General features: G+C 55.0%; 1 protein-coding gene across 1 annotated transcript in view; it reads right to left on the bottom strand.

Moving 5' to 3' along the window:
• The window catches only part of LOC122386844 (fibrocystin-L-like), a 37,423-nt gene extending 18,517 nt beyond the window's left edge, over positions 1-18,906 (bottom strand). The window contains exons 1-18 of the mRNA XM_043376509.1: positions 18,894-18,906; positions 18,598-18,765; positions 17,502-17,648; positions 16,916-17,099; positions 16,407-16,633; positions 15,968-16,174; positions 15,337-15,560; positions 14,963-15,095; positions 14,289-14,481; positions 13,672-13,916; positions 13,164-13,352; positions 12,693-12,872; positions 12,161-12,305; positions 11,649-11,849; positions 10,616-10,734; positions 9,417-9,591; positions 8,173-9,177; positions 7,634-7,766 (exon numbers count right to left, since the gene is read on the bottom strand). Of these exons, the coding sequence (XP_043232444.1) occupies positions 7,634-7,766; positions 8,173-9,177; positions 9,417-9,591; positions 10,616-10,734; positions 11,649-11,849; positions 12,161-12,305; positions 12,693-12,872; positions 13,164-13,352; positions 13,672-13,916; positions 14,289-14,481; positions 14,963-15,095; positions 15,337-15,560; positions 15,968-16,174; positions 16,407-16,633; positions 16,916-17,099; positions 17,502-17,648; positions 18,598-18,765; positions 18,894-18,906 (3,888 nt within the window). The remainder of the gene's footprint in view (positions 1-7,633; positions 7,767-8,172; positions 9,178-9,416; positions 9,592-10,615; positions 10,735-11,648; positions 11,850-12,160; positions 12,306-12,692; positions 12,873-13,163; positions 13,353-13,671; positions 13,917-14,288; positions 14,482-14,962; positions 15,096-15,336; positions 15,561-15,967; positions 16,175-16,406; positions 16,634-16,915; positions 17,100-17,501; positions 17,649-18,597; positions 18,766-18,893) is intronic.
• Between the last annotated feature and the right edge of the window lie 842 nt (positions 18,907-19,748).

Here is a 19,748-nt window from a genome sequence, read left to right as displayed (position 1 = left end):
CTTCCCAGGGTGTTTACTGAATGAAAGCTTCTCCGAGCTGAATGTCCAAAGACGTTGAAGATAAAGCTATGCCGGAGCTGGTAAAGAGACTGCAATCGCCAGTTCACTGACTAGGTACCTCGGCTTATGTTGCCGACAAATTGCACCTATGCAAGGCGGAACGGGCGAAAGACTCAGCGCTGCTGAGCCGAACCGCCGCCGCGCCGCCGAGCCGAGCGCCGTCCGCGGTCGCGGGACGCTGGCGTCCCCTCGGACCCGGCTGGCCGGCCGGCGCGGCAGGGCGGCTCCCTGTTTGCGTAGGACCGGCCCAGGTCCGGGCCATTGTGTGGGGCACGCACGTGCGCGCCCGGCGTGTGTGTCTTCCGGGTGGAGCGCTGGACGCCCGGGCCATTTTTAGCCTTTTCTGTGTGCTCTGACCGTCCTCAACGCGTCTTGTTTTCACCCCCTGTCGCCGTATATAAACTAGTTGTAAACACCCCCGGCCCTCACTTCACCTTTCGACTTCGACGGGGACACTGCGCTGCCCCTAGCTCTCTTCCCGGTACGTTTCGCTGCCTTGTCCGCCAAATATAGTGAACTAGAAGACAAAGTGTGTGAGAAGCCCGAGTGAGAAGTGAAACAGTGCGCGGTCTACACACAGATGAGATATTCGACGGAGATGCGGCAGGCGTATCGGTTCCGGTGACCAGGTCTACTGACTATCCTTTTTTCATCCTAAAACATTCCTTAAACTCTCTAAGAAGCGGGTTCCTTTGTCGTCGGCATCCGGCGCTCTATATTTAGGCCCTAACACACTCCCTGAGAGGGGGGTTCCTTTGACGTCGGTATCCGGCGCTCTCATATTTTAGGCCCTAACATACTCCCTAAGAAGGGGGTTCCTTTGACGTCGGTATCCGGCGCTCTCTTATTTAGGCCCTAACATACGCCCTAAGAAGGGGGTTCCTTTGCCGTCGGTATCCGGCGCTCTTTTATTAGGTCCAAATATACTGGAGGTTCCTTAGTCGTCGGCATCCGGCGCTCTATCCTGTATCCAATATTTAGTTGTATCTTAACTAGGCTAACGTGATAGGTTATAACATTTATTTTCCCAATTTTCCAATTAAACCATTTTCCTCCTGGATCTCGGTTACCAAACAACCAAATGCTGTGCGATGCGCGATTAAATACAGTCCACACCATGAAAGGAGATTCGAACGAAAGCGTCGCCAACATTTTCTGGTCCTCCGGGCCGGATGGTCCTGGCCTGAAGTGAGAACTGATGACCTTCGTGGCTGCCCGTCGCCGACTTACTGATTGATTGTAGGTTACAAGCTGTGCCTCGTGTGTGCCAGTCGGATCGAGAAGAAAATTCCAATGATGGAAGATTCGACTCAGGCGGAGAACACAGAGACGGCGACGGTGAGTCAGGACACTGCCGGCGAGGAAGCTGGAGACACTGCATGCGTGTTGAAGCACCTGAAACTTCAGCGCGGGCGCAAGGCCGCCGCGTTTACTCGTGCCTGTAACACGGCGGAGGCTCAGATCGCGCGCCGAGCTAGCGAGGAAGAACTAAAGAAGCGGCTCGAAACCCTGAATGCGACACTGGATGGTTTCATGGAGGCGAATGACGCCTATGTTGAGAAGGTGCAGGAGGTCTGCGAACTGGAAGAAGCGGAAGAGCACGCCACCCGACTGACGGCACGGCACGCCGAGACGGTGAAAAGAATTGAAGAGGCGACTACGCACCGACCAGTGAGCTGCTGCGCGGCGTCGCAAGCAGATGACAGACCACCACCATCAAAGTTGCATCACGGGGGGAGTAGAGCGAACGGATCCCGTGTTTCAGGAGTCTCCAGAGCGGCGTCCAGGGAAGCTGTAATAACGGCAGAGATGAAAAGCCTGGAGCTGAAGCATTTGAAAGCCAGGCAAGATAGAGAAAGGCAGCTGAGAAACCAGGAAACAGAAAGAACAGCTCAGAGGAGAAGAGAAGAAGACAGGATGGAAGAAGAGAAGAGGATGATGGAGGAAAAGGAGTTAGAAGAGAAGAGGATGATGGAGGAAAAGGAGTTAGAAGAGGAGGTGGAACGAGCGCAGCAGAGGGCAAGACTTCTGAGGGCTGCAGAAAATGACCTTGAATGGGAGCGGAGAAACGACTTTGATGACGAGATCCCAGTGGAGGTGGAGCCTAACCACTGTGATGTAACAAGAGGCGTCCGTCATACGTCAGGTGAGCAGCGGCCGGCACCCAATGGTGGCGAAGTTCCCCGCTGCATCTCGTCATCACCCAGAGCTGTCGGTGTTCCTCAAGGCGAGAATGGGGTGCACAAGAATGACGGATTGGCTCGTGCCAGCTGGATCCCACCGCCAGCCTCACCCCGACGGAATGACCTGGCAGGACCATCAGCGTTCGTAAAGAGCATACCGCGACTGACTCTGCCAACGTTCCGTGGAAATGCACGTGAGTGGCAGCGCTGGATTGGTCTTTTCAAAGCCTTGGTGCATGATCAGCCGTCCCTGTCGGATGCTGAGCGCATGGCTCACCTTCAAAACGCGGTGGAAGGGGCCGCGGCCCAGGCCATTGACGGCATGTTATTCAACGGTGACTTGTATCACGAGGCCTTGAAAACCTTGCAAGATAGGTTCGGACGAGAGGAAGACATCATCCAGGCCCACCTGCGAAATGTGTTCATGACCTCGCCACCGTCACTAATGGACCTCCCAGCGATGGAGAAGTTTTATGCGGTCGTCCATAACACAGTCACCGTCCTGCGAAATCTCGGCTACGCGAGTGACCTGTCAAGCAGTGAAAACTTGAGAAGAGTGGTCGAAAAGCTGCCGAGCGAGCTAGCCCGAGAGTGGGGCCGTGAAGTGTTCCGGCTGCGACCGACGAGACCGACTCTGGAGACGTTCACCGAGTGGCTCCAAGTCCAAGTCAGCATCCTGAGCTTCTCTGCTGTCCAGTCCGGGACTTCAACATCGGAACGGAAACGTGCAACAGTTGCTTCAAGGGACGGCCCTGTTCGGCGAACAGCGCTGGCGACAGGAGCTAATGGTGAAACCGAACCAGAGGCCCGCTCTCTGCCAGTGTGCGTGGTGTGCAGCAGTAACCACAGGCTGAGCGACTGCTCAGAATTCAAGGCCAAGACCCCAGACGCAAGAAGCGCTGTTGCCTATGAAGATGGTCTTTGCTTTTCATGCCTCAAGAAGGGCCACTGGAGCAGAAGCTGCAAAGTGTCTCGGCGGTGCAATGTGAAGGGATGCAAGCTCACGCACCATCCGCTTCTCCACCGCGGATCAAGTCGGTCAGGAACCGATCAGAGCAACTCGAGGAGGGATCAGTCGTCAGCAGGGACAACCACGGGAGCGCCTGAATCTTCAGCCGAAGGTAATTCCGGGAACCAGCCGTTCGTAGCAGCCTCGGTAAAAACGGACACAGACACACTGCTACAGATTGTTGCTGTACGGGTTCACGGGCCCCGTGGTTCGACAGACGTTCTGGCACTCCTGGATGCTGGAGCTCAGACATCACTGTGTCGTGAGGATGTTCTGGAGGAGCTGGGCGTTGCCGGGGAGCGACACCCGCTCTGCATACAAAACGTGGAGACCAGTGGCACTCAGCGTCCGTCCGAGAGAGTGCAACTGAAGATCAGCCCCCTTGGCACAGGGGCAAAGAAGTGCATCAACATTCCTGAAGTGTGGTCTGTGCCAGCGCTGAATATGACTGCAACTACGATGACGAAGAGTCAGCTTCAGAGATTTGAACACCTTCGTGATCTGGAGTTCCCACAATATAATGGCGGGCAGGTGAAGCTGCTGATCGGTGCAAACGTCCTTGAAGCAGTGCTGCAGAAGGAGGTGCGTGTGGGACGTCCGAATCAACCGGCCGCTATGAAGACAGGCCTAGGGTGGACCCTGACGGGCTGCGTGTCTGACATCGTGCCCAGCAGCATGCGCCAGGTCATGTTTCTGAGACACCAATCGAGTGAGAGCGAAGTGGAGCTGTGCGCTGCCGTCAACGAATGGTGGTCTACAGAAGCATCTGGAACAAAGTACAGTGAAACGACGTCACGATCGGAGATGGATAAGAAAGTACTCCAGATGCTGGAAAGAAACACGACCAAAAGTGGAGAGCGATACAAGACCGGTCTGCTGTGGAAGGAGACAAGTCCTACACTTCCCAACAACAAGCGACAGGCTATTCAGCGACTACAGGCAACGGAGAGAAAGCTCGAGAAGCTTTCAGAGGTCGCAGGGAAGTACCAGGTCATCATCAACTCCTACGTCGCCGAGAGACATGTATCGGTCGCTGCTGTCTCGGCAGACGCACTCACAGAACAGAATGAGTTTGAGCTGGGCCAGCAGCTACAGGAGGCTCAGCAGGAGCTGCAGAAGCAGTCCAGCCAACTGGAGGAACAGCAGCAGGCAGCTGCCAGACTCCAGGAACAGCGGACCATGGCCACCGCAGACTACAGGAAGGCAGATGCCGGCCTCACCAGAGCGTTAGCCGCTGAGCTGGCCGCCTGTCGGGAGCGCGACCAGGTGCTCTCGGACAAGGCGAGCTTGGTACAGCAGCTGGAGCGGCGCGCTGCTGAGGTGGCCCGGCTGACGGCCGAGCTTGCCGACCGAGGAGCTGAACTGGCTGCAGCTAATGCGGCAAAGTATCGGGCGCTGGTACAGGTGGAGGAAATTGCCGCCAAGGAGATCAATTTCCAGTACAGAGAGAAGAGAATGGCGAGTGAGAAGGAGGTGCCGGAGAAGCAGATGTCGCTGCTGCTGGAGAGCCTGAAGTTGCAAGCAACGGAGCTGTCCAGGCTGCGCCGCCAGCACAGCTCGCGGATCCTCCAGCTGCAGGCCGACCTTGCCAGCATGATAGACCAGCTAAGGACGGAGCAGGCGGAAAAAGAACGGCTGACACAGCAGGCGGCCGACCTGGAGCAGCGGCTCACCGAACTAGCGGAGAAGCTCCGTCTGCAGCGTGAGGCCGAGATCGAGCAGGAGGAAAACTATCGACAGCAGCTGCGGTCACAGGAGCGGCTGGCTCAGCCCTACAAAGAGGGCGTCGAGAAGGCGGAGGCCAAGTCGAATGAGATGCTGCGCTCGGTGGACGAGCTGCGGTCACTGCTGAGCTCGGCCAGCGAGCAGCAAAGCCAGCTGAAGGCGCCGCTGGACGAGACGAACACCCAGCACGGCCAGCACCTGGTGGAGCGCGACAAGGAGATCCTCCAGCTGCGCGACCAGCTGGAGACTTGCGAGGAGCAGCTGCAGGCAATCACCCGCAAAGGTAGCCTTTCGGACGAGGCGGTGATGGCCATGTCACCGTCCGCCACCGCCGTCAGCCGGCTCCTGCGGCAGGGCATGACACTCACACAGATCTTCACCGGGTTCAGTCAGGCCAAGGAGCAGCTGACGACCACAGAGGCCGAGAGCAAGCGGTTCAAACTGTGCCTCGACCAGATCCTGAAGGACATTGATGAGTGGACGCTGGTCATCCAGAGGCAGCGCGAGGATTATGAGGCGGCGGTGCAAACGATCGACTCTCCCACAGGCAGCAATGACGAGGCATTACGGGAGCTGGAGACGGCACACGCCAAGCCTGACGACGCCCGCCGGCGACTGCGTACCATACAACACAAGAGGGACCGACTGGTCGCTCAGACAGAGGACCTGGCAATGCAGGTTTGCGTGCCGCTGAAGGAGGTGGATAAGGCGCGCGGCGGTCGTCACCACACCCTGGGACGAGCTCGAGCTGGATACTTCCGCCGGACGGCTGATCGCCCAGCGTCTGGTCACCTTCTGGGGCAAAGAGGAGCTCCAGGCGCGCAACCAGGACATGCTGTCCGTGGTGCGCGCGAACTGAGCGCCGCCCGGGAGGAGCTGAACACGCAGCGCTCATGGCTGCGTCCCGTGGACAACTGATCACTGCCTGCTGCGGTCCCATGCTCGAGGTACCAACCGTCCATTCCCCCATAGCCGGTGCTCATCTGCGTTTTCTCGGAGAAGATATCCAACAGTCGTCCGTCATTTCCATTGTGCGTGTGACTTGACGCCCCCTGCCCACTGACCGTTCGCGACGGCTCTGGTATTTTTGTGCCTTCCTGACAGGGACCTGAGTCTGAGTTCAGGGCTGTGTAAAGGTAACCCGTCTCCGCGCGCGAGTGTTAGGCCCGCTTTACCTCGCTCCGCACCTTTCTGGAATGCTGTGCGTGTTTTACTTGTATGGAGCTTGGAAATGATAGTTACCCGCGCCCGTTTCGGTTATCACCTTTCTTGACTGTTCGTTTGCGCTGTTCAATTTGTCGGTCAAATGTATGTGTTCGTCGTTCGCAGTGAAGCCGAACACAGGGGGAGTGATGTTGCCGACAAATTGCACCTATGCAAGGCGGAACGGGCGAAAGACTCAGCGCTGCTGAGCCGAACCGCCGCCGCGCCGCCGAGCCGAGCGTCGTCCGCGGTCGCGGGACGCTGGCGTCCCCTCGGACCCGGCTGGCCGGCCGGCGCGGCAGGGCGGCTCCCTGTTTGCGTAGGACCGGCCCAGGTCCGGGCCATTGTGTGGGGCACGCACGTGCGCGCCCGGCGTGTGTGTCTTCCGGGTGGAGCGCTGGACGCCCGGGCCATTTTTAGCCTTTTCTGTGTGCTCTGACCGTCCTCAACGCGTCTTGTTTTCACCCCCTGTCGCCGTATATAAACTAGTTGTAAACACCCCCGGCCCTCACTTCACCTTTCGACTTCGACGGGGACACTGCGCTGCCCCTAGCTCTCTTCCCGGTACGTTTCGCTGCCTTGTCCGCCAAATATAGTGAACTAGAAGACAAAGTGTGTGAGAAGCCCGAGTGAGAAGTGAAACAGTGCGCGGTCTACACACAGATGAGATATTCGACGGAGATGCGGCAGGCGTATCGGTTCCGGTGACCAGGTCTACTGACTATCCTTTTTTCATCCTAAAACATTCCTTAAACTCTCTAAGAAGCGGGTTCCTTTGTCGTCGGCATCCGGCGCTCTATATTTAGGCCCTAACACACTCCCTGAGAGGGGGGTTCCTTTGACGTCGGTATCCGGCGCTCTCATATTTTAGGCCCTAACATACTCCCTAAGAAGGGGGTTCCTTTGACGTCGGTATCCGGCGCTCTCTTATTTAGGCCCTAACATACGCCCTAAGAAGGGGGTTCCTTTGCCGTCGGTATCCGGCGCTCTTTTATTAGGTCCAAATATACTTCCTAAGAAGGAGGTTCCTTAGTCGTCGGCATCCGGCGCTCTATCCTGTATCCAACATTTAGTTGTATCTTAACTAGGCTAACGTGATAGGTTATAACATTTATTTTCCCAATTTTCCAATTAAACCATTTTCCTCCTGGATCTCGGTTACCAAACAACCAAATGCTGTGCGATGCGCGATTAAATACAGTCCACACCATGAAAGGAGATTCGAACGAAAGCGTCGCCAACAGCTTAGTTTATCATTAATAATCAGACTGCATTTTTTTCTACAACCGACAAAGCAACATGATGACCAACACTAAGCAGAGCAGCCCTCATGATACAACGTAGATCATCCACCAGTTTTCGCGTACTCAGCGCTGTGAGACTGAGACCCCGCACTCTCCTGCAGCCCGCCCTTGCACTCTCCTGCACCCCGCCCTACCCCAGCCCGCCGTACCTCGCAGGAGAACTCGGTGTCCTGGAGCGCGGTGACGGCACACCGCCGTCCGCCGACCGTCAGGTACGAGCCGGCTGCCGAGCCCAGCGCCGTGCCCTGACCAGACACCACCGTCGTCTCCGAGCTGTCCGCGCTGTGAGACAGAGATGGAGAGTACTCGAATGGTCAACCATGAGTGAATCATGCCAAACCAAGCCAAAGCTAAACTCAGTTAACTCTGAAAGGAGTCTATAGCTCGTGGTATCGATATAAGACATAAGACAAAGACAAAGTCGATATAAGACAAAGCCGAAGACATAACTAGCTAGATGATACATGTTCATCACTCACTGGAATGAAACTGACGATAAAATTACGGCATAAATTAACATTTCAAGCAGACATATCATCCTCATCGTAATTTTTCTCATCACCAACTCATAGTGAACCAATCATTCTCCGTCCGACCACATATCAGTTGCTGCCAAGTGTCCTGCCCCTGTCCTCCCCAACGCCCAGTCCCTATCATCCAATAGCCCAGTTCCCCCTTCCCGACTGACCTGCTGACCACTGTGATGACGGGCGTGCTGTCGGCCGAGTACGTGTACTCTGGCCCGTTCACCGACTGACCCGCGGAGCTCACCACCACCGGCTGAGTGCCCAGCTCACCGGCCGGCGTCAGGCACTCCACGCTGGTGGCACTCCGGGCACTCACGGTGCACTCGGATCCGCCGATAGTGACCGAGACGTCCTCGCCGAACCCGGCTCCGTCCAGCCGGATCCGCGCCCCACCGTGCTGAGAGCCGGCCGGCAGGCTGGCGGTGGTCACAGAGGGTGTGACGGCCACTGTGACGGTACCGTCCGTGGTCCCCAGGTCGGCCACCTGCACCGCGACGTCAAACGAGCCGGAGAGGTCGTCCGGCAGCTGGCAGGTCACGCCGGCGTCCGTGACGGTCACGGAGTCACAGGTCAGCTCCTGGGCGGCCGAGTCGGCAGAGACGGACCGCCGCCGGCGCCGCAGCAGGTGGACCCGCCTCCGAGCGCGGCCGCCGCCCCGCGCCACCTCGTGCAGCGCACTCACGTACTCCGGGGTGAGCTCAACAAAGTCCTGCTCGGGTTCGGAGGCCGCTGAAGGTACCGCCGCTCCGGTGACGGGGACGGCCGGGCCGGAGCCGGCGGAGCGCAGCTGGCCGCTCGTCACAAACGCGCCGAAACTGTCACAGTCGCCATGACAGAAACGGCGCCAGAAGGCGGCGTCCTCGCGGCGCGCGGCCGCCACCGCCGGCTCTTCTTCAGCGCCGTCATCCAGGCTGATGACGTCCTCCAGATTCGGCACGGGTGCGTCATCGTCTCCCGGACGGACGTCATCGGGTGTCTCCTCTCCGACCTCTCTCTTCCTCCTCTCGGCAGAGCGGGGGACCAGCCGCACGCTGATTTTGGCCGGGTCGGTGCCGAGCTGAGCCCCGGAGAGGGTCAGCGTCCGCTGAGCGCCAGAGGTGAGCTCAGCGGAGGACAGGGTCGGTGTCTTGGTCGCGTCATAGGTGAACGTCATGTTGCCGATAGTCCTGGAATCACGAATCACTTTTCTTATAAAATTTTATCAATTTTATACCTGCTTCTCTACATTGCATATTCGTTTACATAGCAGTCAGTTTAAGATAGAATAATTTGTGTCAAAATATTGAAAATTCGTGATAGTGAAAGCTGTGATAGCGAAGCTGCGGTGCGCTTAGGTCAACATGAACACTCCTTAGCGTAATCCCACTACATATTTTAGTTGCCTCGGCCGCCCAGCCTCCCTGACCTGATCTGTCCCTCGGCGTCCTGCCAGAGCAGTGTGACCGGCTGGGGGTCCCCGGCGACTCCGGGCGGGGTCCGGCAGGTCAGCTCGGATAGGGTGACCTGCTGGACCACACAGGGCGCCGAGCCGACCGTCACACGAGGAGGCGCGTCCGCAGAGCCGGAGAGCAGGCCCGTGCCTGAAACAGAGGAAGGGGGATGTCGGTACACGGGCTCCACGGGAGTGGTCACCGGACGGCTGAGCTTTCTGCGTAGTCAGCATGCGCATCAGTAACCTCTGGAAATTATGAATTACATATGTGCTGCCTGATAAACAATGAAGTTACGTGACGTATAAGTTACTTTTCGTTCATGAAATATCTTAACCATTCTAGGCTCACATCGTTCCCATTTACCAGCTTGTTATGTGAGCAGACACCTCACCTCATCAGAGCGCTGTTCGGCAGCCGGCTATTTTGTGTGCAGGGTATGACGCATTCCGCGAGCCGACGTCACGGGCGATGACGTCGGCTCGCGCGCGAGCCGAGCGCCAACGACAAACTAACGGGAACCCTCGGACACCCTCGGGGCATAAACCGCGGAGTAGCATATTGAGCGAGTCTCATAAGGGAAATTCATATATTTTCGTTTCTCGAATGATCATCAGGGTGTCTCTTACCTTTTTACGTATCATTTAGGCTTGCCTAACACTTCAGTTGCCAAATATCTGCAATTTATTCAAACGAAGGTATTTTCAGTAAATATCAATGCTTTAGACCGAAATCTTTTGAATAAAACCTCCAACCAATAGAAATAAAAATAACTTATTTTATTCCAACCATTTCCTCCAAATTAACAACATAAAAACTCACTTTTACACACATCATTCATAATAAAGCATACTAACACGCCGCTTTTGACAATTGCGGCGTCGAGTGGCGCGCTGCTAGCGCTCTTTTTCGATCGCAGAGACCCTGCACGCGCGCGAGCACACTACGTCACGTCCGGGGGGCACAGGTATATGAAAAATCGCAGTGACGTAACACTTTTCTCGCTTCTCATTGGTCAATAGCCCGTTGCCGGGGTAACGTGCACGTATGTGAGCGCGAGCAAGAGTACTAGCCGGCCGCCGATCAGGGCTCAGCTATCGAGGACAGTGATAAATCCGATAGTGTGAGTATACTTCCCATTATTCAACCGTTACACTGAGTAGTGACAACTCACCCGTTATTCTGAGCAGGGTGCCTCCCGTCGGGGAGCCGCTGGCCGGAGACGCACCGGAAACGGTCGGCTCCCACCGGAAGTACTTCAGAGACGCCGCCACGTCAATCACCGCTGATCCCCTGCGACAGGAGAGAACAGCATGTATGTTATAAATTCAACCCTCAGAGTGAGGACTTCTTATAAAACACAACGTTCAAATCTACGAGAAGTAATAGCTAAGTTTTGTCGAAGCATCTGAGACTACACTCCAGGTAACATGGCTTAGCGGAGTTGAAAAAAAAGATTTAGCTCCGAGTACGCTAGCTGGGCTTCAGTCATCTGCTAGCAACCCGGATACAGCACTCCAGTGGCTTTTAATTACCGATTAAAAAGTCAAATTAACAAATCATATTACGTCCTTTTAATTACCGATCCGGGACCATAGTAAGACAGTAAGTTCCGAAGCCACAAAGGACGACATAGATAGTCATTCACCATTCATCTGAGTCTATTCTAGTGCCGGAACCACACGCGTCATCAAATCTCTCCCCGGAGCCGAATAGAGCGAGTCTGGCGGTACTACCCGCCGCCGCGTGCCGTCTTCGTGTCCGGGAGCAGCCAGACGCCCGGAAAAAGTTACCGCACGATATGTAGGTAGGTGATTCCCCAGTTGTGTCACATGCAGGAACGGGGAATATACATACATAGCGGAACACGGATAAGGCTAGCTGAAAATATTTAGCGAGGTGATCCAGTTACGAACACCTAAGAATGCTATTCGCTTGTTTAATGGAAAGATGGACCAAAGTTCAGTTAAAACAACTCGTTCGATGTTAATTCAAGAAATAGGTCGGACATCAATCGTGTATCTTTCAGTCTGTGTCGCCGTTCGCTCGCCTGTGTCTCTGCTCGCTTGCTGTTCTGCGCTCGTGAATATGTGTAGCCCTGCGTTTCATATATTGTGCCTCCCTTTGTTCATATATGTCTCCGTTCGTTGACCTGTGCCTCCTTCGCTCGCCTGTGTCTCCATTCCTGCTCATCTCCGTGTTCTCACCTATTGGCGACGGTCAGTGTGAGCGGCTGGCCGGGGCCGTGCGGCAGGCCGGCAGAGGAAACCGGCCGGCACGTCAGCTGATTGGCCGTGGCCGCCGTGACGTCACACGGGCCGGCGCCAATCATCACCCGGTTGTGGCAGACGGTCGTCGAGAAACCCGAGCCGGAGATGGTCAGCTCTGACTCAGCCGACAGCAAGCCCCTGGGAATAACGAGAGCGGCACTTGAAACACTTCCATCCATCAGAGCAGTTTTAGCAAAGCCATATAGCTCGTGACCAAAAGACGACAGAAAAGAAAAATGTGGTTAAACAAGCTCAGAGACGAAATGAGAAATGAGACATAGGCAAACATCATCACCTTTATCTTCATCTTCATCTTCAACTGAGGCCTGACAGACGGCCCGACACGATGGTCACCACGCTCGTAACAAGACAAAAAAAGTAGCCCCAAACCATCTTTGCTCGAAAAAAAGCTCGACTGATAAGTCTGCTCTGACCCTCCCGCTGCTCACCCGTCGCCTCCCTGAGTGACAGTGACGTTTGTGACGCGCGGCGTGACGCAGTCAGCTGACCGGACCACCAGGGGGTCCTCTGGAGCGGCACACGAGTCGGGCCCGGCGTCCGGCGAGCACAGGTCGGACGGCTCGAACGCCGGAACTGCCGACATCACAGCACAACATGAGAAATGTAACATATGGGCCGGGTTAATTTAGCATTTAAAGGTTTTTGAAGGCCGGCATAATGTTTAAACCATGCATGATTTTAGATGGTCAACGGTATAAAGGCTATTGTAACCCAGGAACATTTAGCACTTAGCACGATGGTGTTGAATGCATCGAATATTACTGCATCAGTAAAATTGTGGACGAAATGTCGCCCACTGGGCAATCGAGCCCGAGCCCCGAAAGAAGGCGATCATTAATCTTCTTTTAACGACATATTTTCTTCATTCTGATCCAAAGACCAAAATTTTGATAGAAGCATCAATATCGTCCCGACCAGTAAGCATAAACTACACTCAGATGCTACTCCGCTGTATCATACCGTCCTCTGTGGCCGGCTCGTGCACTGCCTCCACGGTCCCCAGCCGGACAGAGATGGGGCTCTCTCCGACTGGCGGCGCCGCCACAGTGATCACTCCGCGCATACGTGGCACGTTCAGCCCGGCCGGGGGGCCCGAGTAGAACACACTGCCAATGTCCTCCAGCATTGTCGTGAACGAGCCTGAGAGCGAAACAAACAAACCATGAAACACGGACTGACATTTACTCAATAAGGTAATTTAATAAAATGTAGCCAACACATATTCATCACAGTGTTGTGTGAATGGAAACAAATGCGACAAAACTACAAATAAGAGCGGCTTATTCATTTTATCGGAATGCTCGGAACTACCTAGATCGGAATGCGATCTAGGTAGTCACGTATAACAAAACTTGGTCATGGCAGCTGGATCCGGATAGATGCATCGTAACTAGATAGATAGATAAGAGCGGCTTTTCGCTTGTGGCCTACCCTGCTGGGTCTTCTCCCCGCTGTTGAAGCCTCCCTCCATGTACTGGTCCGTGTCCTGGCTGGCTGTCTGGTGGACGGCGAACCCCACGGCTCCGGAGCTGACCTGACCCGGCGCCCAGCGCCAAGTCACCAGGTCACCGGGGGCCACCGTCAGCTGCTGCGGCTCCCACAGAAACCCGGTGCCGTAGCCTGCGGAACCGGCGGCGTTCGAGGGTGAGGTGCATATAGACATGGCGAGTGCTGGGTGCCCCGGCTGAGCTGCGTTATATCGGTCGCAAGGAAGGGAATTCGTAAGACATGACACTGTTAAGAATGAAATGATGAAGAGCGGGACAATGCATATCAGTTTTCACATTCACCTAGAAATTGATCCCATTGAATTGCAAAACAAATGAGCATCATGCATGCGTGAATGCATTTTTCAACATTTTCATATAATGCGATGCATAATTAGTCGTTAGTGTGCTATTTCGTTACCAACTTCCTCTCTCCCTCTCCCATGACTCACGCGGATGAGTGACGTTGTTGCTGATGACGTGTCTCCGCCGGCGGCGCTGGAGGGCGCACCTGACCTCAGTATCGTCACAGGTCAAGGGGTCACAGGTGAACAGGTCTCCGGCGCTGACCTCGAGCCGGCCACAGTCGGCGGCCAGCCCGGCGCCGCGGAGCCGGACCAGCGCCCCGCCGGCGGCCGAGACCAGGCGCGGCGACACGTCCGTCACACGGAACGTGACCGAGATGGGGCCGACAGCGCTGCAGGGGGAGAGGGGATGAGCAGAGGGTCGGCAGAGGGAGAGGGGTGACCGGGTGGGTGGGAGGGAGGCGGTAGATGCTGCTGACCAAAAAGCGTCTGCCAGCCAGGCCGCCTTCAAACATCCAATTATGTTCACGTCAGAGCTGATAGGAGACATCAGATACACGAGGGCCTTTACGCGAAAATATAACCTTTATCAATTTCCTCACAGCAGCAAGGAATCAAATAAATTGGAAAGTCATCCTTGAAGTGTCTTAGTGCACCTAAAGATGGAACACGGCCATTGAGTGTGAGCTGCAGATGCGTGTCTTGCCATAGAGGTAGCAGATGTCATATAGCTGTCAGTGTTCCACGTTCGCGCTCAGTTTCACCTGTTATCGGCCAGCCCGAGTTGACCTCTGTTGACCTCGACCGTGTGCTCGCCGTGACCCAGCGGCGGCAGACGGCAGCCAATCAGCGTGTCCGTCCAGCTGGTGACGTTACACGAGGCCCCGCCCACGGCCACTGATTGGTCGGCGCGGCGCCGGCCGAACCCGCTGCCCGTAATGCCCAGGTATTCGCCGCCTGAGGGCAAAACGACGGCACCAGATTCAGCCGGGTACTGGACGCGGATGTATGTTTAATGCCGGCCACCTGGTTTTCACACGAGCTGCATTCCTGGTATTGATTTCAGCCGTCGGCGCCGCTGGCCAAGGCCGACAAAGGACGACAAACATTGTCATTAACCGGCGCCCTGGAAAAAGGCGCCGCGATCGACTATCTACGACCATCAAACGTACTTTACCACCTCGTTTATACGCACTTTCGCAGGAGTGGTATACCTCAGTTTTAATAGCAAACAGTACCGGTGAAATATGATATGACCAACAAACGAGTAAAACATTTCAACATTCCTGATAAGATAACGATCTACCACACCATTCAATATGAATGTGGCATTCACAATGAATATGAGCCGTACAATATGAATGCTATCACCTCGCCACAGTACGGCTTCAGACAGTTGCTGCGCCAGTTCAGCCGCCCGTCAGAGTTATAGTCCCACCTGCGGCGCTGGCGGTGGTGACATTGAGGCCGGTGAGGGCCGCGTTAGTTGACAGAGTGGTGAAGGCGGCCTCCAGGGCGGCTGACCGGTCACCAAAGGTCACCGTCACGTCCGCCGCCGACCCGGCAGCTCCCTACCGTACGAGAACACACAGATAAACTTGATATGCAGACGCATTTGTCATACTCGAAACACTTCATTGGCATTATCTGGTAAAACAGCTGCGCACTGTGCAATGTCAAATCAATACTTATCATATAGCGGAAGAACAGTTGTTTGATCTTGTTATGTCAAAACACCCTCGCATCCAAGACCCCTACAGACACAGGACTCCTCATACCCGTCTCCGACATGAGTTACACGCAGTCACCCACCACGTCGCCGCGAATCCGGCAGCTGGCGGCCGTGGAGCTGGACTCTGTGACCTCACAGTCGGCCGTGCCGACCGTCACCCGGCCGTCCCTCCAGCCGGCGACGGAGGGCGGCAGGCGCTGACCCCGCACGGTGAGCACGGTCCCTCCGCGCCGGCTGCCCTCCGAGGGAGAGACGGACGACAGGCGCGGCGCCACCGACACCTCACCGGAGCCGGAGGCCAGGCCTGAGCACAGGCGGGCAGGGAGGAGTGGCGGTCATTAGATATTTTACTTAGGCCTATTCATCATGTTTAGATGTCTCGATTGCCACTTATGATACCCGACACTTCAAATAAAAAATCGAGGTCACTGCTATTGACGTAAAGAGCCTTGATTGCAAAGTGACGGCCATTTTGTGTTGTTCCAACAACAGCACCATTGCCTCAGCTTCGATCGAATGCTAGACATAAACAGCAGCTTACCCGGTGTCGCTGCCGCCTTCTGCAAACTTGTCCCGTTCAATAACCCACCACAGCAAAACAGACCACTGCATTAACCTTCTACCAGTCCCACGCCTTACATTCCATCCAGTAAACATCCCCTTTCCCGTACCACACCAGCCTTCCCCTCCCCACACCGGCCTAACGCTGACCTGTATCGCTGACGGTCACCGCCACTGTATACCGCCCGGCCTGGAGCGCCTTCACCGTACAGGTGAGCTCTGAGCCGGCGGCGGCGCTGGCCGGGCAGGCCCGCTCCCGCTCCCCCAGCGGCCCCGCCAGGGCCACCCGCACACCGTCGGCAGAAGTGCCGAGGTTGGCGCCGGTGACCGTTATCGTGGTGTCACCGGAGGCATCGTCTGCCGGAGGAGGCAAGTAGGAGAGGAGTGGTATCGGTGAACGCTCCTATGCGTTTGAGGTATGACAGTCGGTTTCTAGGTTGACACAACTTCACCGTAACTTGTTAAAACGCATATAGGCGGTAGGCATATAGGCTCGAAATGAGTTCGAAAGCACCGCCGTAGAACAAAACCGAGACGAAGAGTAAGAGAGTATTTATATGACGCAGGTGACATTTCCGCGGCCGCTCACCGGTCTCGGCGCTGACGGCCGTCATCTCGGGGCTCGGACCGCCGTCAAAGGTGACGTCACAGTCGTCATCAGCGGCGCACTGTCCGGTGACGCCTCTGACGGCGACCCGGAGCTGGCGGCCCGCGGCCGGGCGCGGCAGCCGCGTCAGGTCGGCCGGCAGCACCTCGTGGGTCACCCGGCCGTCACCGCTCGTCGGGTGCTTCCACACGCCCACGTGGAGGTTGTCGCTGAGGAGAGAGAGGTTGTATTTGAGGAAATTAAAAAGCATCGTTTTAATTGGGAATAAGTCATGAAGACAATTTAATTCGAATTCAACATTTAGTCGTAGCTGATATTCAGCATCATGAGGGATGTGATTCATAAAACTGTGCTTGCAGAGTAGAATTAAAAATAAAAACAAAACTATTTCTAACAGCCATCCAAAATCACCCAAAGTTTCTTCCACCCAACAAATCCAAATAAGTCTCACCTCGCTCTAATCCACATTCCATCACTCTCCCGACACTCACCCCTGGAACTGGATGTCGGCTCCGTCCAGCGCGATGCCCGGCTGGCGGCCGCCGTGGTGTTTAAACACCACGTTCCAGTGGTATTTGTCGCACTCGCCCCACCGCTGCGCCACCAGGCCCGGCAGAGACAGACGGGTCGACAGCAGCAGCGTCATACCCTCCGAGGTCAGGTTGGTCGGAACGCCTGAGGGTAGTGGGGGAGGGGTCAGTTTTAACAGTATGGAATGTCTCTTTGTCGGTGAAACCGGTGCTATTTCATTTGATTGGGAAGTTAAAGGAATTCCCTACTTGGAAAGTAAGAATAGTCAGCCACTTTCCACTCTTCAAAACAGCATACCTATCCTACACCATGTTTTGACATTAGTCACATAGTTGGGCAGTACGACCAGAATGTGAAGCCTGCAAAATTTATACTTGAGAGGTATGCTTAAGGACAAATTATTCATGATAGCGCAACTAAGAACGAAGCAAAACATTATAATCATGATTAAAATATGACGTATTACGAAATCAAACCAAATCAAATCACTCGGACCCGTCCCCAAAGTCGAGAGACGACCCCCCCCCCTCCCTCACACAAGCTCACCCTGTACGGTCGTTCCGTTGAAGGCGATGTCCCAGGAGCCGGCCGGCGGCGGCGAGGCGCTGACGTTTCGCACGTTGGTGACGGCGCCGTCGCCCCAGCCGTCGGCCGTCATCGCCAGGCGGTCCAGAGTGGACGTGTCGCCGGTAGCTGAGCGACAGAGACGGGAGGTCACTCATGTAAGTCAGGGGGCACACAGGGGTCACACAGGGGTCATAGGGGTCACAGACGTCAGGGGTCAAGGAGGCAGGAGAACAGAGGGCACGGTGATTAGGCCAAGAACGCCAGTGATCTCAGGGGGTGAGAGGTTGGGTGTCCCCACTAGGTCAGGGTCACAGAGTTCAGTGGTCTCAGAGGTCAGAGTGGTCAGTGGTCAGCGGTCACCTAGGGTAAAGGTCCACAGACCAACAGGCCAACAGGGTGAGATTTTCCCCAAGTTCCAGCGTTTCCGTTTCAGCTGCTCAAGTTCACAGGCAGCAAGACAAATCACGCTATATCAGGTTTATTGCAGACACATTTATTGCGGACAAGAAGTAGCACATCAAACTGTATCAGATTTGTTGCAGACAAGAGGCAGCACTTAAGTGAGACTTATATAGCTCATACGTCCTACAAAGTGAGGATAAGAGAACAATGCGTAGGTTCAACTGCTTCTTTAAACCTCTTGCAGAGATCTTAAGACGCGATGACATGCGATATAGGAACCTGAGAAGCATGCTTCAGTAGTAAATGACTGGCTTTTTCACCCAATATCCTCGCGAGTAAAAACAGCCATCAATACTCTGATCATATTGGTCAGTGCTCGGCTGGAGATCGTTCAGGAAAGACATGGTCCTCGACAAGGCATACGAGTATTGTCTTTTTCACGAGTACACCGAGATCCAAAAAAAAATGTCTTTTCATCAATCATACCAAGCCTGGCATCTTACAGATCGCGTGTTACTTTGCGAACTTTTATCATATTGTAAGAATTTATGCAAGCGACTTATTAATAAAAGTTCCTTTCCTATACCGCCACATCGTTGCAAGACTACCATAAACATTGGCATTAGAAGTCGATAAAACAGCCAGAGCAGCAGCGCCCAGCCGCATAGCTCACCGATGGCGTTGGTTCCGGCCACTCGGATGAGGGGTAGCTGGTTGGCGCAGGCGGCCACCCTCAGCGTCACCGCCACGGACAGCGGGTCGGCCGAGGTCGAGACGCCCACCTCGCGGACGAACAGGGGCTGGTCGGGACCGAGCCGGGCCGGCGGCCGGCGCTCCGGGGCTGCGGGGAGGAGTCGGCGGCGTCACCGGGGGGAGGGAAGGGGGGGGGGGCTGAAGGGAACTGTGATAAGCATGTACTGGTTGGCGTGTGGCTGTTACTGTGAACAGGAGCAGAATACTCGTATGCACTAAGAAGTAGCATATCATTAAAACAGAGGCGTGGGAAATGGCGACGTTTCGAGCGGAGGCATTACCAATACGAACTAAACCTTATACCCGTGCAGTCAAGCAATGAGCTAGCTTTCAACTTCCAACGTCAGCTGGTATCCTTAATTCGATTACCAGCGCCCCGCAAATAAATAAGGCGCACGGCTAGACGCCGTTCTAACCCCGCCGGGTACCGACCCGTCTTCTCCCCTGCGCTGAAACTGACGTCGTCGAAATACACATCATCGGCCCAGTCGAAGGGGACGCGGACCTCCTGCACCTTGGCCGGCATGGTCACGCTGTCCGCCTCCAGCTTCTCGACCAGATCCACGCAGCTGTAACTCCAGCTGGGGACAAATTAACGTATTCAGGGCAATGTTGATCACCTTACGCCCTTCAATCCGGGACGGGGAAAGTACAGTCAATAAGCTGCAGTGTGGTTAAGAACTATCAAAACAGGCCTGCATGCATATGTATGTATTAAACATATCATGACTTTAACCCTATTAGTGGCAGGCTCCTGGCTACCCCTATTAGTGGCAGGGGGGGGGGGGCTGTTTACGACCCCCCCCTTGATATCTCGAGATCTAACGGGCCGATTTTCAAAATTCAAACGGCATTCGATTTCGCTCAACGTGATCTACATTTCTAAAAAAATAAAAATTAAAAAATGTCAATAGGGGGGTAGAGGGGGTAAAAACGGGCAAATTGCAGATACATTTTAGACTGTTTAACACGGCCAGGTTTCTGAACCAATCTTAACGCAACTTTTGCCGATCGATAGAGAATGAACCAGGAATTCACATGGATCCTAAAAATATGCATTTTCAAAAATCA

The sequence above is a fragment of the Amphibalanus amphitrite genome, unplaced genomic scaffold (genome assembly GCF_019059575.1).
Source record: "Amphibalanus amphitrite isolate SeventyFive unplaced genomic scaffold, NRLGWU_Aamphi_draft 000016F_arrow, whole genome shotgun sequence".
Lineage (NCBI taxonomy): Eukaryota > Metazoa > Arthropoda > Thecostraca > Balanomorpha > Balanidae > Amphibalanus > Amphibalanus amphitrite.
Note: the sequence above shows the minus strand (reverse complement) of the source record. Positions and strands in the feature narration are given on the sequence as shown.